An 18,716-nucleotide genomic window follows, 5' to 3' on the forward strand; every position below is an offset into this window, starting at 1 on the left:
TTGGATTACAACTTTGGACCTTAATATTTCATATTGGACATTGTTTCTTTGGACTAATTTTGACCTTTCCTGAAAGGTCTAACTCTGGACTATTTTCTACACTTGTTTTTATTAACTTTATATACTCCTTCAATAAAGATATTAGATAGATTCTGGCCTCTGTGTATGGTTATTGGTGCCCTGCAGCCTGGGTCCTGACAGATCCCCCCATTCCCAGTTCACAGAAAGGGGCTAGGGATCTCTTAAAACCATTCTGCGAGTCACGGGGAGAGGAAAGTCCGGGATAAGGCTGGAGGAGGGCAGCCTGGCTTGAAAAAGAGCAGTCGGTCCCGTTTGACAGTCAGCTGTTGAGGTGCCGAAAACTGGACCGATTCCGGTTCCGCTGGTTGTCTTCGAGTCAGGAGCCTTAGAAAGGGTTAGGACTAAAAGAGGAGCGTTCTAGGGGTAATTTTGATAGAGATATGAGCCAATTTGTATCGTCCGCCATATTAATCTATGGCGGAGAAACCCCAGCCGGAGTTAAAGGGACGGACGGGTGGAAGAGGGAGAGAGAGAGAGAAATTGCATGCAAAGGAAGGAGTCAGAGAAAGACACAAAATAACCAGATAGAGAGTGTTATTGTTAAAATAAATGCTACTTTTATTGGGGGATTTGTTACATAGTTCAGGGAAGGGGAAAGTGAAAGAGAAAAAGATCTTTTAATAATAGTCTGCTGCGGTCCCGTTCCGTTCCTTTGGTGAGCGATCTGCGGAACTCTCCGCTGCGCTTTTAAATTAATTTAAAAGCCGGGGTTTCGGTTATCAGAACTCTCTCCCCCGGGCTGTGGTGGAGGCTCCTTCTTTGGAGGCTTTGAAGCAGAGGCTGGATGGCCATCTGTCGGGGGTGCTTTGAATGCGATTTCCTGCTTCTTGGCAGAATGGGGTTGGACTGGATGGCCCATGAGGTCTCTTCCAACTCTACTATTCTATGATTCTACGAACATCCAAAAACAAACAAGGCCCTTTTCAAACAACCCAGGCATTGCCAGGTCCCCAAGTTAGTATATTATAAAATAACAAGGCAATCATCCATCTTAACCAAATAAATAGCATAACATACAGTAGAGTCTCACTTATTCAACACTCGCTTATCCAACGTTCTGGATTATCCAATGCATTTTTGTAGTCAATATTTTCAATACATGGGGATATTTCGGTGGTAAAATCGTAAATACAGTAATTACTACATAGCATTACTATTTTTTCTGTCAAATTTGTTGTCTAACATGATGTTTTGGTGCTTAAATTTGTAAAGTCATAATGTAATTTGATGTTTAATAGGCTTTTTTCTTAATCCCTCCTTATTATCCAACATAATTCGCTTATCCAACGTTCTGCCAGCCCGTTTATGTTGGATAAGCGAGACTACTGTATATAACAAAAGTAACAAACCAATCATCCATCTTAACCAAATAAATAGCATAACACACACATACATATATAGAGTCTCACTTATCCAACACTCACTTATCCAATGTTCTGGATTATCCAACGCATTTTTGTAGTCAACGTTTTCAATGCATTGTGATATTTTGGTGCGAAATTCGTAAATACAGTAATTACTACATAGCATTAATGGGTAATGAACTACTTTTTCTGTCAAATTTGTTGTATAACATGAAGTTTTGGTGCTTAATTTGTCAAATCATAACCTAATTTGATGTTTAATAGGTTTTTCCTTAATCTCTCCTTATTATCCAACATATTCACTTATCCAACGTTCTGCTGGCCCGTTTATGTTGGATAAGCGAGACTACTGTATATAACAAAAGTAACAAAGTAAAATCCATCTTAACCAAATAAATATCATAACACACACACATATATATATATATTAATAATAAATATAATATATAATAAAGTAAGGCAATCACTGCAGTAATTATATTAGTACCAGCAATTAAAAGAGGGCCACTGCTTTTTAAATGAACTTGTATTGCTTCAGAAGAAAGGAAAGAAAGAAAAGGGCGGTGGGGGCGGACAAAACTAAGCCTACTGAGCATGCGCAGCTAGTGTTTGGCAAAAAAAAAAAAATATCACATGATCGCCTCCTGGAGGGAAAGGGCAGGGCAGGAATGGAAAATTCCGTTTCTCAGCGTCCAATGCGCATGCGTGCCCCCAGACAGAGCGCGGATTGGCCGTCGCGTGAGCTCATAGCCCCGCCTCCCTCTAGTTCGGCCTCTCGGTCACGTGAGGCAGCCCCACCATCGCCGCCATGGCGAGATTCCCCGGATGTTGACGGAGCCCAGGGGCGGCCTCACGTGACCGGAAGTGAGGGCGGAAGTGAGGGGGAAAGTGAAAAAGGAAGCACTGCGAGAGGAGCGGCGGCAGAGGGTCCGTCGGCGGGGCGGTGGGCGGCTTCCTCGGCCTCCTCGTCGTCCTCCGTCGCCGCCATGGGCTGTTGCTATAGCAGCGAGAACGAGGCCTCGGACCAGGTCAGGGCCCAAAGCGAGGGGGGAGGGGGAGGGAGGGATTCCTAAAGGTCATCCAGACCGACCCCAGGGGGCCTTTCCTCAGGGCCATTCTGCGGCCTTCATTTATTATTCTTCCTATACATTCAGTTACATATATATATATATATATATATATTGATATTTATAGGGTATCTATCTATTATTTTTATTGGGTTGCTGTGAGTTTTCCGGGCTGTCTGGCCATGTCCCAGCAGCATTCTCTCCTGACGTTTCGCCTGCATCTCTAGCAGGCATCCTCAGAGGTTGTGAAGTCTGTTGGAAACTAGACAAGTGGGGTTTATACGGAAGACAGTTCCATCTTGTCTCTTTGCATCAGCTGAAGACCCCTCCCCGTAATAACATGCTATGCTAGTTTTATATATACACACACACACACACACACACATATATATATACACACATATATGTATACAATATAATTTACAATAATATATAATAATTATAACATATTGTATGTATATATAATATTCTTAATATTATATTGTAATACGATATAATACTAATAATACAGTATAATAATTATACAATATAATTAATTATATATATTTTACATGTAATATTACTAATAATATTACAATATATTGTTACAGTACAATATAGTAATTTATTACCAGTATTGTACTATGCTAATATAATATTGTATGTAAATTTAATTTGTAAGCCGCTCAGAGTCCCCTTCGGGGTGAGAAGGGCGGCATATAAATGTAGCAAATAAATAAATCAATATCTGTGGAATAATGTCCAGCGTGGGAGAAAGAACTCTTGTCTGTTGAAGGCAAGTGTGATTGTGGCATTTGGCCACCTTGATTAATAATAATAATAATAATAATAATAATAATAATAATAATAATAATAATAAGTTTATTTATATCCCACCTCCATCTCCTCCGAAGGGGACTCGGGGCAGCTTACAGCAAAATCAGATACAAAACAATGATAAAATAAAATATGAAACATCAAAGAACTATAACAAAAACCAATAATAATATATACACAGCATTGAATAGCTTCAAAGCCTGGCTGTTTCCTGACTGGGAGAATCCGTTGTTGGGAGGTGTTAGCTGGCCTGATTGTTTCCTATCTGGAATTCCCCTGCTTTCTGAGTGTTGTTCTTTATTTACTGTCCTGATTCTAGAGTTTTTAAAAATACAGAAGCATCTCACTTATCCAAGACTCGCTTATCCAAGGTTCTGGATTATCCAAGGCATTTATGTAGTCAATGTTTTCAATATATCATGATATTTTGGTGCTAAATTCATAAATACAGTAATTACAACATAACATTACTGCGTATTGAACTGCTTTTTCTGTCAAATTTATTGTATAACATGTTTTGGTGCGTAATTTGTAAAATCATAACCTAATTTGATGTTTAATAGGCTTTTCCTTAATCCCTCCTTATTATGCAAGATATTCGCTTATCCAAGGTTCTACTGGCCCGTTTAGCTTGGATAAGTGAGAGACTACTGTACCAGTAGCCAGATTTTGTTAGTTTTCATGGTTACCTCCTTTCTCTTTAAATTGTCCACATGCTTGTGGATTTCAGTAGTTTCTCTGTAATCTGACATGGTGGTTGTGAGAGTGGTCCAGCATTTCTGTGTTCTCCAGTAATATGCTATGTCCAGGTTGGTTCATTTAGTACTCTGCTCACACCTCTGAGGATGTCTGCCACAGATGTAGGTGAAACGTCAGGTGAGAATGCTTCTGGAACATGGCCATAGAGCCTGGAAACTCACAGCAATCCAGTGATTCCGGCCATGAAAGCCTTTGACAACATATTATTATTATTATTTATCTTCCTGTCCTCGCAAACTTCCTATGAATAATGAAACCCTCTTGAGCAGCTAATCATAATATCATTAATAATAATTGCCAAACATTTCTTTTATGTGATTATGATTGTCAATTACATTTATATATCAGATATCGTAAGATTACATTTATGCACATTGCTTTTATCCTAAAATTATTTTTATTAATAGCACATTAGCAATAAGGTAACAATAGAAAATTGTACCCTGCTGACCAGATCCGGTATGGATGATCTGTGATGGTTTTAAACAATTGATTTTAAAGTGCTGCTTACTGATTTTATTGTTACGCATATTTGTAATTTATAGTTTATTTTATGTTCTGGCATTGAATATTTGCCATATATATGTTGTGCTCCACCCAGAGTCCCCTTCGGGGTGAGAAGAGCGGACTATAAATGCTTTAAATACATAAATAATAAATATTAATTGCACGTTGCTTTTATCATAATATTATTATTATTAATTGTGCATTATCTTTATTATAAGATAATGTAATTATCATTATTATAATTATTAATAGCACATTCTTTTTACTATAAGATGATGATGATGGTTAATAGGACATTCTTTTTCATACTACTACTACTACTAATAATAATAATAATAATAATAATAATAAATATTATCAGATTACTTTTATCATAAGTTGATATTACTATTAATATTATTTACAATTCTGGAGACCAGGGTTTCTAATCCCAACTGGTAGATTTTAGGCAACTCCGAGGAAGGCCTTGGCAAAACCCTTCTGAATAGTAAACCTTGTCTAATAACAATAATAATGAACACATTTTATTAGTTATTTGCCTCTTCAGTCAGCTCAAGTCCAGGAACAACATAGTGAACATACAAGAATAAAACAGGACCAATGTATTAATAATAATAAATTTTATTTGTTCTCAAGGCAGGATACAACACAGATAAAACAAAATAACACACATGGGACAATCCTTCATAAATTGAAACAGTTCAATTTATTCACTTTTTATTTTTTATTACTACCTCTAATGCTAGAGACCAGGTTTTGAATCCCTGCTGGGTGATTCTAGACCAACTCAGAGGAAGGCCTTGGCAAACCACCTCTGAATAGTAAACCTTGCCAAGGTAAGCCCCTGAGAGGCAATGTGGTATGGTAATAAAGAATAATGATGGTGATAATAATGATAATAATAAACACATTTTATTTGTTATCAGCCTCTTCCTTTGGCTTTATGCAGCACACAGCATGGTTAAAATATATGGATAAAGCCAAGGACCATAAAATGCATGTATTACTAATAATTAATTTTATTTTTCACCAGCCTCTCCTTATGGTGCGACGCTGGGTTCAACACAACATTATTAAAATACATAGATTAAAATACAGCGATACCAATAAAATGTAGAGTCAAAATTCATTGTTTTTAAATTGAGTGGGTAGGCCTGATGTGGAAGAGAAGGGCCTTTAACTGTGTTTTAAATGCTGTCAGCTCCTTTAGTGATTCGAATGTTGGCCTCAGGGTGCATCTCCACTGTAGAGTCAATGCTGTTTTATTCCACTTTGGCTGCCAGGGCTCAGTGCTGTGGAATCCAGGGAGTAATAGTTCTGCAAGGCCTTGAGCCTTCTCTGCCAAAGGTTTGGTGAATGCCTCACCAATAAGCTACAACTCACAAGATTCCAAAGCATGCCACTTTGGTGGTTAAAGGGGTGTCAAACTGCATCAGTTCTACAGTATGGACACACCTTAAGACTCCAAAAGACCAGGGTTCAGATCTTTGCTTGGCCATGGACTCTCACTGGGTGACTTTGGATGAGCCATATTTCTCAGAGGAAGGCAAAGGCAAACACCCCCCTCTGGATAAATCTTGCCAAGGAAACCCAGTGATAGGGTTGCCTTAAAATGAAAATGACTTTTAAAAATATGATATCATAGAAATATATAGGTAGGTGGATAGACTGGTGAAATAACAGTCTGGAAAATAAAATACTGCAACGCGACAAATGTAGTTTATTGCTGAAGTGAAGTAATAGGCCACATGAGATAGATGAAATTATAGTACGAGAATTTGAACTTCTATCAAAACAGTGAAATAGTTACTATTAATATTAGCTGTAGTTTTGTATTTATTTTAAATATATTTGTCCGTCTTTAGCTAAAGTTGAAATGTAATTAAGTAGGGACCCTTTAGGGACGATAGAAATCAGAAATGACTTCAAGGCAGTCAGCCTCAAGATGTATTTACCGCCATTGCTGTCTCACTTCCTTGTCCATAGGTTTGCAGTCTAATTAAGACATGAAACAAAAAGGGGAAGGTGGTGTGGAAAGGGATTACAGCTGCCAGATAGGTTTTTATTGTATCTTGTATCTTCTCATAGATGCCCCCTTTCCTCTCTTCCTTGCCTGCTGCTCCCCGGTTCCTCCCTTGCCGCCTTCATTATCATCGTTGTTGTTGTTATTGTTATTATTATGTTTATAGCCCTGTTTTCTCTCCACAAGGAGACTCAAAGTGGCTTCATCTATTCCCTCCAGTTACCTCCTCAGGTTCCCTCTCTTCTGTGTGTCTGTAGATCAAAAGCATGAAAGGAGGGTTCTCAAAGGTCATCAAGCCTACTTGCACGACCTGTGGAATTAATAAACAGAGCTTTAAAATGTTCTTATTTATAGTGCTTCAAACCAATGATTTTCATCCTATTGCATATAAGGGAGAAAGGCAGTACAGATTGAAATATCTCAGCTGAAATATTTGGGAGCAGAAGTATTTCATCTCCTTTCATCGGGGTATTTTAATCTAATGATTTTATCTTATATTTTTTATTTATTTATTTCAATTATTTATACCCCGCCCTTCTCACCCGAGAGGACTCAGGGCGGCTTACAAGTGGCAATTGATGCCGTTACACTGATATACAATAAACTAAAACTATTAAAACAGTTAAAACAGTCATAAAATAGTCATAAAATACAATATACAAAGTTTAAAACAATGCAAAGTGCTTATGCCATTCATCCACCAGACCTTATACAAGAGCCGTAATTCAGACCGCGTTGAAGCCAACACATGCTTATTCTTCAAATTCTTCAAATATTGCTGCTATAGTCCCCCCCCCCCACCTTTGAAGTTGATGGATTTGCATTGGTGGTTGTTTGATATTATTACTGTTATATAAACCTTTGTTTTAACTTCTGTTTTATCATCTTCTTGTGTTTTAAACTGTGTATATTGTTTAATGTATTTGTGCTGTTACTTTTGTAACATTGTGAGCCGCCCCGAGTCCCCACGGGGAGATGGTGGCGGGGTATAAATAAAGTATTATTATTATTATCAACACAACAACGTTGTATGGCACAGCAAACAAGATAGATATGCTGGATTTCGTTTCGCAAAACTACAAGTCGAACTCTTCCCAAGTGTCTAGGACTGTGTGATGTATTTTCTGATGATGTGTGCAGATCCCAGTAGGGTGGCCTTTTGCAGTTGGCAGATGGTGATTTTGTCAATGTCTATTGTTTCCAAATGCCGGCTGAGATCTTTTGGCACAGCACCCAGTGTGCCCATCACCACCGGGACCACCTGTACTGGTTTCTGCCAGAGTCTTTGAAGTTCAATCTTGAGGTCCTGATAGCGGCTGAGTTTTTCCTGTTGTTTTTCGTCAATGCGACTGTCACCTGGGATGGCAACATCAATGATCCAAACCTTGTTCTTTTCCACAACTGTGATGTCTGGTGTGTTGTGTTCCAGAACTTTGTCAGTCTGGATTCGGAAGTCCCACAGTATCTTTGCGTGCTCATTTTCCAATACTTTTGCAGGTTTGTGATCCCACCAGTTCTTTGCTGCTGGGAGGTGGTACTTGAGGCATAAGTTCCAATGAATCACTTGGGCCACATAGTTGTGCCTCTGTTTGTAGTCTGTCTGTGCGATTTTCTTACAGCAGCTGAGGATATGATCAATGGTTTCGTCGGTTTCCTTGCACAGTCTGCATTTTGGGTCATCAGCTGATTTTTCAATCTTGGCCTTAATTGCATTTGTTCTGATGGCTTGCTCCTGGGCTGCAAGGATCAGGCCTTCTGTCTCCTTCTTCAGGGTCCCATTCGTGAGCCAGAGCCAGGTCTTCTCCTTATTATTATTATTATTATTATTATTATTATTATTATTATTATTTTGGATTACAGGTTTAGGAGTACTTGCATGCACCGTTGTCCCCCCCCCCCTTCTTTTTTTTTTTTTTTTTTTTTGCAGATTTGATAATTCACGGATTTGATTTAGCATCTTCTTTTTTGGAATATGTGGGTCTTCCAGTGCGACTTTGTGCTCAACTTCATGCTGGAGGACTAGATTTCTAGAGAGAACACCTCTTTAGGGATCCCCAGGTTCTCAATGCGATTCCATGGTCAGCTTCCAGGGGAAGTAAGTCATGGAGTCAGGCTGAAGACCTAGAGAAGTGGTCTCTCTGGTTTAAAAAGAAGTAATTCTTCAAAGTTTTTCATGTGGGTCCTTTTCCCAGAAACCCAGTGATGGCATATCTTGGAGATGGAACTCAAATTTCAGCATGAAGTTAATTTATGTTTTATGTATTATACACCTTATACGCATGGCCTGAAGGTAGTTTTATATTGTGAAATAGTTTAAAAACCATGTGCATGAAACCAGGTTTATGTACATTGAGAAAGATATTGCTATCTCAGTCACCATTGGGGACAATTTTAGAGTTTTGAGTATTTCAGATTTCTGGCTGAGGGATGTTCAGTGCATATTCTTAACCCTAATATGCCAGTGTCTGGGTTTGTATATTTGAGCCCCAGTTTCATTTTTGGAAACTTCACAATCCAACAGTCTAAGACTTGCTATCAGAAGCCATTCTCCTTATATTAAATCAGTTGCTGGTGCCTTGCCATCAGATTTATGGTTACCACTGTCTGGAAAGAGAAAGAACTCCTTATGCTTTCAGATCTGTCCTGTAATGTGTTCCTCTTCTACATGAATATGTGAATATAATGTATGTGACTTGGATTCGGACAAATGAGTGGTCGGTTTGCCTGAAGAACTTGAGGTGGGAGCCATTCATTCAGACAGCAAACGCCTCTTCCCTCCTGCCCTTATCACAGAGTCGGAGAGTCAGAGAGGCATCTCAAAGGTCATCTAGCCCAGCCTGCTGCCACTGAAGGAATGCACAACTAAAGCCCATCCCTGAGAGGTGGGCCTCCCCTTTGTACTTCAAAACTTCTTATGGAGTCTGCCATATGTTTGCCAAACAGTTTGGGAGGCTATGAGTTGAGAAAGAATATCTCTTCCATTCTCCAGCCCATAACTCTTGCAGCTCTTCCTCTTTGGCACTGATTTCCCTACTTGCCTCTCCAAAGGTCCTCTCCTCTCTTTTCAGCACTTTGCTGGCTTTCCCATTATGACAACAGCTTGCTCCTTTCAAATTTCTTCATCCACAAAATAGAATACTCTTTCTCCAGTCCTCTTCTGTCAAATTGAGTGCAGTACTAGCAGACCTGTGTCTATATTAGATTGCATCTACACTGCAGAATTATTGCAGTTTGGCACCACATCAACTATCAGGGCTCAGTGCTGCAGAATTGTGGGATTTGTGATTTTGTGAAATAGCGACCCTTCCCTGCCATACACCTCTTGTGCTGGTCCAGTTTTAAACTATGAATGTGAAATTTTCTAGGTATGAACGATTTTAAAGTGTTTTAATTTTCTTTTTATGTGTTTGAAATGGTTGTATCCTATCTTAGGGAGAAGTGGATAATAAATAAAATTATTATTATCAGGGTGTTGTGTGGTTTCTGGGCTGTATGATAGAACACAGTTGTACAGCCCGGAAACCACATAACTCTCTAGTGATTCTGGCCATGAAAGTCTTTGACAATACATTATTATCACCACCATCATCAACTACAAATCCCAGGATTCCAAGGGGCAGGGCCATGGCAGTTAAAATGGCAAACCACTATAATTCTGCAGCGTAGACAGTCTCTTATTTATGGGGACCAGGCAAGTGTTCCTTGAGTTGCAAACCAACTGCGCTGCAGGAGCCATTCCTGTGCCCAGAATGCAAAATTCCCTTGGGGAACATCTTCATTTGACTTCCCCTCCAGATAGAGGTTTTTACTGCTTTGGGACTCTGGAACAGAGGAAGGTGTGCTTCCAAAAAGGAGCCTTTCCAAGCTCTGGTTCTGTCTGCACCTGAGAGCACAGCAGCTAGGTGTGGTCAGAGAAGAGCTTGTTTGGCTGCTTTGACAGCTTCCTTCGCCTTAGAGCAGGTATGAGCAAACTTCGGCCCTCCTCCAGGTGTTTTGGACTTCAACTCCCACCATTCCTAACAGCCAGTTGAAGTCCAAAACACCTGGAGGAGGGCCGAAGTTTGCCCATGCCTGCTAAGAGCCTGCCCAGATTCAGAGATCTTCAAAGGACACCTTGAGAATATAATAGGGTCTCTTTCTGTGGAGGTTCCTAAGCGGAAGCTGGATGACCTGTTGGAAGGGCTTGGATTTTGTTTTCCTGCATTGAAGAAGGGGGTTGGACTGGGTGGCTCTTTGTCATCTCTTCCAGCTGTATGATTATATGAAATGTATGCGCTGGTCAGAGTTCATAGCAAAGCATGTCCGGGGAAAAACATGTTTTGTGTTTAGGCATTATGAAATTGCAGGAGGACAGGCTTTGGCAGTTACTTCTAAACCGTTCCCTGTGGGCATTTTCTCTTTGTAGGCAGCTTGAAATAATGTATTTTGTTTTTAAAACATTGCATTCAGATTGTTTGTCCTGCCTTCTTCCCAAACCCATGCTTTAAAGTCTCTGGACTGTGTTCTCTTTATCTTGATTTCAGTGTCTTGATTGCATATATCCGCATGATATGGGTTTGGTTGGACTTTAGGGCTTTATTCTATTTTGGTAATTTTTATTAAAGACCTCTGCAAAGCCTTTTGAATGTTGGCAGGGCCTGCTGTTGTAGGTGGCCATTTAAGTGGCTGGCTAAAAGCGCTGTTCGTCTCTATTAAGTGCCTTGAAGAGAGGCCACAATAATGTAAAATCAGGAAGGATGGAGTGTATCTGTCCCCTCGACGGTTCTTAAAAGCCTCTTTGCTTTTAGAAGGGCTTCAATGCAGATTTTCTCTCTTGGTCTGCTTCCATTGCATTCTTCTCTTCGGGAGGAAAAAGATGACCCAAACCCCTCTGCCTTTCATGCTAAACTCCAAGGCAGCAGCCTTCCCTTTTAGCCCTGCCATCCCAAACGTGGCAGCTGTCTAGAGCCATCAGCTGTTAGTTGGGTTTCTTTCTCCTCATGGCAGAGACAGACCTCACATATCAAACTTTCAACTGAAGCAGTTCTTCCTACCCTGTTTTCCAGAAAATAAGACATCCCCTGAAAATAAGACCTAGTAGATGTTTTGCTGAATTGCTAAATATAAGGCCTCCCTTAAAGTAAGACCTAGCAAAGTTTTTGTTTGGAAGCATGCCTGATGAACACCAGAGCATGCAGGATCGGTAAATGTATGTACCATAGATTGTTGTACATGGAAATAATGGTAGTAACAAGAAATTATTGATAGGATGCACAGTTTGTCTGGTTATGTTAGTTTGTGATGACGACTACTGTACAGTATATAATGTTCATTTTTTTTTGTTCAACAATAAATGAGAATTCTTCTTCATGGAAAAATAAGACATCTCCTGAAAATAAGACCTAGCGCATCTTTGGGAGCAAAAATTAATATAAGACACTGTCTTATTTTCGGGGAAACACAGTAATCCAATACATTGGGACTGTGCCAGACTACAGCTTCCTTCATCCCCAGCCAATATGGCAAAGGGGAATTGCAACATCTGGGCTGAAAAGCAGCTGCAAAAGTGGATCTTTTGGGAGTTTGTGATGGATTTTCCCCAGCACTTCTAGCAATTGTTGTGTATCAGTCTAGATACAGGCATGGGCAAACTTTGGCCTTCCTCCAGGTGTTTTGGACTTCAGCCTATAGGCTGTTAGGAATTGTGGGAGTTGGAAGTCCAAAACACCCGGAGGAGGGCCAAAGTTTGCCCATGCCTGATCTAGAAACTGCTAACTTGCAAGTGAATCCTCTTTTTACTATCTCTCAGTTCTTACTGTTTGCCCTCGGCTTTAGTTGGCGTCAAAGAAAAGCCTCCTCTGAACAAATCTTGTCCTCTACCAAACCACGTGAGTCAAAACATGATTTGAAGTTGTCACTCGACAGCAAGAGATGCCTCTTCTCTTTCCCACTGAGGCATTTTTTCCCCAGCTGGTCTGATATAAGTTGCATTCCTTTGGTTAAAAGCACCCCTTAGTTCAGGAGAGGATGGTTTTTGGAGAAGCAGCCAGGACTTTGCTCCGTGCTTTGTGTTGAAAAGGAACCGAAGGAATAAAGAGTGCTTTGTTGACCCTCCATGGGCTTATCATAGAACCCTATAGAGTTGGAAGTGGGGCTCCAAAGTCCATCCAATGCAACCCCTTTTGAAGTGTATCTGTCTGTTATAATAGGACACAAACCAAATAGATTCAAACTGCAAGATAAGAGAATGATACCTAAACATCAGTAAGAGCTTCTTGATGGAGAGAGCTGTTAGAAGGGACTGCCTCAGATGATGGTCTCGTCATCTTTGGAGAAATTGGATTGGCGTCTTTCATCTATGCTTTAGATGCGTCTTTCTTTGTGGCAGAATGGGATTGGACTAGATGACCTTTGGGATCCATTCCAGCCCTTGACTTCGTAATCCTATCCAAATTGCTAGCATTATATTAAGAGAGCCATAGCCAACTATGCAAACTGTGTTTAAACACAGACTATCTGTCCTAAAGCAAACAAGTAGTATCTTTGGAAAGGGAAAAAGTAAATTAAAAGGAGAGATAGGGACTGAATGTAGACTAAGAAGGGCAGCAGACTCCTTCAGTTACAATTTATATGATGAAGATTGTCTTTTCAATGATAGTGGAGGAGTCGCTTCCATCAGACCTGGGTTGATGGACCAATTAGCCTTCGTTAGGGGCATACAGAGAGATAGACTCTGCCTTCTCGCCATCATCCCTTGCTTCCGTTGTTACACAAACAGTCTTTAAATACTTGATCTGTCTAATGTGGTCAAATCTATGAATTCTTGATTCAGCCAGTGCTCGCTTGTTTCCGATTCTTTCTCAACGTTTGCTGGATCATGGTATTATAACATTCAGTTTTGATTAAGGGTAGGGAAAGTGTTCAGAGCAGAGGTTTTGTATTTCTGGACCTGTGCAGAGACCATCCTATGGCATTGAAAGCTTAATTTTGCATAAAATCAAAACAGTTTAATCCTCCTGTGCTTTATACCATGCTACTTTTTTACTTTTTAAATTTTATCCTTCTACGTTTACAGTCATTGAAATTAAAAACACAAGAAAATGTATTCAAGAAATAGGTTTCGTATTGAGTTACTGAAATGGTAAAATAGTGAAGTAGTAAAAAGAGTAGAAAAAATAGCCCCCCAAAATTAAATAATAATAATAAATGCTTGTTTAATGAAATAAAAAGTAAAATAATAAAAACTGTAAAAAAATAGTTAAAAGTTAGGAAATTATAAAGTTATCTTAATGCTAAAAACCCTCTATGGATTTGTATTGTAAAATACAAAAAAAATCTTTGCAAATGTCAGAGTTAAGAGCAAGTGTCAGAGTCTCAAGGTATTTATTTTTCGTATCAGAAGCAAATTGAGAATACAGTTATCGTGTATAAAAAAACCACAAACAAAGTTAAAAACTTGGCATTATACTAGATTTCCTTTAACCACTTCCAAGTTCCTCTGGTGTTGCTGTAAGAGGGTCCTCCCTTGTGCATGTGGCAGGACTCAGACTGCATTGGAGTAAGTGGTCTGTTGTTTTCTCTTTTCCACACTCACATGTCGTGGACTCCACTTTGTGGTTCCATTTCTTAAGCTTAGCTCTGAATCTCATGTGCCAGAGCACAGTCTGTTCAGCCCCTTCCAGGTCGACTTCTGTGTGCCCAGGAGAGAGTTTCTCATCTTGTATCAGCCACTGATTAAGGTTCCGGGTTTCAACCTGCCACTTTTGGATTCTTGCTTGCTGAGGTGTTCCTGCGAGTATCTCTGTAAATCTTAGGAAGCTGTTTCTTGATTTAAGTTGTTGGCATACTGGCTGATATCTGAACAGAGAATGGGCCGGTGATGTCAATGCCTTGGTCCTTTCATTTTTGGCTACTACTTCCCGGGGATGTCGGATGGTGCAGTACCACCTAAACAGTATAATTTCTGCAGTGGTGTAGGACATAGACATCCTGTAATAATGTGACATGTCTCATTAAGGGTCACATCCACTGTTTTAATGTGGTGAGATGTATTCCAAACTGGCCGTGCGTATTTAGCAGCAGAATACCCAAGCACAAGGGCAGATATCTTCACTGTGTCTGGTTGTGATCCCCAGATTGTGCCAGTCAGCTTTTGTATGATGTTATTTCTAACACCTCCTGTTGCTTGATATTCGAGCAGTGCTTCTTGTAAGTCAGAGTATGGTCCAGAGTGACTCCCAGGTATTTTGGTGTGCTGCAATGCTCCAGTGGGATCCCTTCCCAGGTGATCCTCAGAACTCGAGATGCTTGAGGGAAAAGTTTATAGAGCAATGTCAATCTGAAGAAATGATTTCACTAACCAGCACGTATTTTGTGTCAATCGCCTTCTTCAGAGAAGGGTCAGCTGTAAGTTATAAAGCAGAAGGGTCGTCCTGACAGAACAGGATGCAAAAACTTAGATTTCGTCTCTTGCCCAATAGAACAGACACTTTCCCTGGTGCCTCTCTTCCAAAGCCTCTGTGGTCTTGACCTTGTTTTTCTATGGTTCCCCTTTCCTTTCAGGGGGAGGAGTCGAAGCCCCTGCTGCCCCCGGCCTCCAGCCCCCCAAATAAGTCCTTAAATGGGACGGAGCCCAGCTGGAACAGCCTGCCTTCCGCCCGGACAGACGAGCAGGCCTTGCTCTCCTCCATCCTTGCCAAGACAGCCATGTGAGTAGCCACCCTTTTGTCCCTTGCAATGGGGAAATCACCTGGGGAGTTGAAGTCCAAATCTCTTGGAGGGAGGGCCGAAGTTGATCCAGGCCTGATCTAGAGACCATCTTTACTCTCTTGGCACGTTCTCCTTAACATCCTCAGGGGTTTGTCTTCCAGAAGCAAAGTTTGGAAAAACTCCTCTTTTGGAAAGCCATGTCTGGAATCTCCTGCCAGCAGGGGAGCTTTTCCCAACTCCAGGGCAATTTGAACCCCAGAATTGTGCTTGTTACAGAAGGAGATCACGGGGGGGGGGGGGGGGGGGGGGAGAGAGAGTTGGCGATGGCTTTGTATTTTAATTCCCGTCCTCTCCCTCTTGCAGCAACATCATTGACGTCTCAGCCGCAGATCAGCAGCAGATGGAGCAGCACGAATACATGGACCGAGCCCGGCAGTACAGGTGGGCATTACCATCACCCTTTAATGTTATCAGTCACACCATTATCATATTCTCTGAACAAGTAAATACGTGCTGTTTACACCAGAAGTTCTCGGGTCAGTTACTGTCAGCTACTTTCATGCCACAGTCATTCTTCACCTCCTCAGTAATGTCATTTTTGGCCTTAGTCTTCTTAGGATAGTGTCTTCAGCCTTGGCAAGTCTTAATAGGTCCTCAGCCAGACCCCAGTCGTACAACTTCATTCATTCCACTCATGATATTTTCGCTGGTCGGTCTCTTAGCCTGACCCTCTCCCGTTTCCTTTCCTGCAGCACCCGGCTGGCCATGCTGAGCAACAACCTCATACACTGGAAGAAGCTGCCGCCACTGCCCTCGCTGACCAACCAGCCCCATCAAGTCCTTGCTAGCGACCCTGTGCCCTTCGCAGACCTGCAACAGGTAAATCAGTTGAATAGATGGCAGAGAGGACAGAGCAAGAGAGCCTTGGGCAAACTTGGGCCCTCCCTCCAGGTGTTTTGGTCTTCGACTCCCACAATTCCTAACAGCCACTAGGCTGTTAGGAATTGTGGGAGTGGAAGTCCATAACATCTGGAGGGAGGGCCCAAGTTTGGTCATGCCTGCACTAAAGACTTTTGGGAAGAAAAAGAAGCGATTTCCTCATGCAGGCAGGAAGCAAAACACGCTGAGTTACATAGATCTAGAGGAAATAGAGATGGAAATTGTTGGACAAGTGGGCTTATTAACAAAAGACCCTCCCCATAAATGTATAGCAGAGTAACTTATTAGCAGCAGCGTGACCCAGTACCAGTGGCCAAAGAACACAAACTCACAGACCAATGTTATCTCTTCCTTTGGAGGCTTTTCTTCGTAGCAAAATAATATGGTTGTGCTATTTACAAAAACAAAGTTTCCATAACATAAATAAAGTTCTTTATACTTCCTTCTTTGCTTCCATGCTGGACTTCTTTCGCATGCAGACAAACAGCTTTGATCTCACAGAGCCTCCTCTCACACCGAACCTACACAGGAACTATACACATGAGGCCTTAAACCTGAGGCTTCTCTCACCGAAGCTACTCACACTGAGGCCTCTCTCATACTGAGGTCTAATCACAACGAGGCCTCTCTCACACTGAGGCCTATTCACACTGAGGCCTCTCATACTGAGGCCTAATCACAACGAGACCTCTCTCACACTGAGGCCTATTCACACTGAGGCCTCTCATACTGAGGCCTAATCACAACGAGGCCTCTCTCACACTGAGGCCTACTCACACTGAGGCCTCTCTCATACTGAGGCCTAATCACAACGAGGCCTCTCTCACACTGAGGCCTACTCACACTGAAGCCTCTCTCATACTGATGTCTAATCACAACGAGGCCTCTCTCACACTGAGGCCTACTCACACTGAGGCCTCTCTCATACTGAGGTCTAATCACAACGAGGCCTCTCTCACACTGAGGCCTACTCAGCTACAGACACACATGCTTATATTGAACTTTAGCGTTTGCTGAGTCATTGCACCCATTTTAACCCATTCAGTGCTTGACTCACATTTTTGTAATTAAAAACACCTAGTTAAGTATAAATATTTCTGACAGAAATAGAGGCTTGCACCACAGGGTCCCTGATGGCCCCGTCTACACAAGAGTGAATATTTCTTCCCTTCTTCCCATGTTTACTCATCCCTCCTTCCTCTTCTTCAATCTTCAGGTCTCCCGGATAGCTGCTTACGCCTACAGTGCCCTGTCCCAGATCAGAGTGGATGCGAAAGAGGAACTGGTTGTACAGTTTGGGATCCCATAACGGCCCCACTTCCTTCCGCCCCGTGCTCCCTGCACTCCTGGCTCTCCTCTCATCTCCACGGACGGCTTCTCACTGCGGCGGAGACAAGATACACTGAATTTTTTTCTACTCCTCGCCACAGAGACAATTGATGGACACACCTGAGAGGTGCAAAGGGAAGATGCCCGCCAAGAAGGCGAGGGGCGGCACGGCCCACGTGGCTCCCCTTTCGCCGGCTCTGGATTTCCGAGGAACGCCTTGGCCTTGCCACCGGCGGTCGCTTCCCCTTTTGAATGGTTTCTCCTCCTGCGGCCCCTCCTGTTCACGTTTGGGAGTCGGGGGCAAAAAGGAATCATGGGGTCTTTTTGGAGAACGGAAACCACGGCTGAAGAGGGGCTCCGCGCCCCTCTCTCTTTCTCTCGGTGTGTAGCCCTCTCTCCCCTCCTTCCTTTTACATAGTTCCACTCTTCATTTTGTTTTAATTTTGTTTTTGGCTCAACTAGATTAAAATATAAATACCTTCTTCCAGGGACAAGGCTCATTCTTTCCCCCCTTTTCTCCCTCCATCCCTCTCTTTCCTTCCTTCCTTCTTCTCCCCCTTCCTTTTTCCCCTTCTGTCCTCCTTTTCCTCCCTCCTTCCCTTACTTGTTTCATTTCCCTTTTTTTCCTTCCTTCCTTCCTTCCTTCTTTCGCTCCTCTTTCCCTTCCTTCCTTTCTCCCTTTCTCCTCTTTTTTTCTCCTTCCTTCTTTTACTCCCTTCTTCCTCCTCTTCCCTGCCTTCTTACATTTCCCTTTCTCCTTCTTTTTTACTTCCTTCTTTTCTTCCTTCATTCTTCCCTCCCTTCACCCTTCTCTCCCTCCTTTCTCACTTTCCTTTCCCCTTCCTTCTTCCTTCTCCCTTTCATTTCTTCCTTTCCCGTTCCCTCCTTCTTTCCTTCCCTTTCTTCCCCCCTTTCTCTCCTTCCCTCTATCCTTCCTTCTCTTCCTCCCTTCCTTTTCCCCTTCCTTCCTTCTTTCCCTCTCTCCCTCTTTCCTCTCCCCTTCCTTCCTTTCCCCTTCTCCCCTCCTTCCCTTTCTCCTTCCTTCCTCTCCCCTTCCTTTCTTCCTTTCACCTTTCCTCCTTCTTGCCTTTCTTCCCTCCCTTCCTTCCCCCTTTCTCTCCCTCTCTCCATCATTTTTTGCTT

General features: G+C 41.8%; 1 protein-coding gene across 1 annotated transcript; it reads left to right on the forward strand.

Annotated features, from left to right (window-relative positions):
* The first annotated feature begins 2,194 nt into the window (after positions 1-2,194).
* On the forward strand, positions 2,195-18,055 carry lamtor1 (late endosomal/lysosomal adaptor, MAPK and MTOR activator 1). Its single transcript, XM_003229069.4, has 5 exons — positions 2,195-2,473; positions 15,159-15,304; positions 15,669-15,746; positions 16,058-16,184; positions 17,461-18,055. Exons 1-5 carry the CDS (start codon positions 2,432-2,434, stop codon positions 17,551-17,553), a joined length of 486 nt encoding a protein of 161 aa, XP_003229117.2. The 5' UTR covers positions 2,195-2,431; the 3' UTR covers positions 17,554-18,055.
* Positions 18,056-18,716: the final 661 nt, after the last annotated feature.

The sequence above is a fragment of the Anolis carolinensis genome, unplaced genomic scaffold, assembly GCF_035594765.1.
Source record: "Anolis carolinensis isolate JA03-04 unplaced genomic scaffold, rAnoCar3.1.pri scaffold_33, whole genome shotgun sequence".
Taxonomy (NCBI): Eukaryota; Metazoa; Chordata; class Lepidosauria; order Squamata; family Dactyloidae; genus Anolis; species Anolis carolinensis.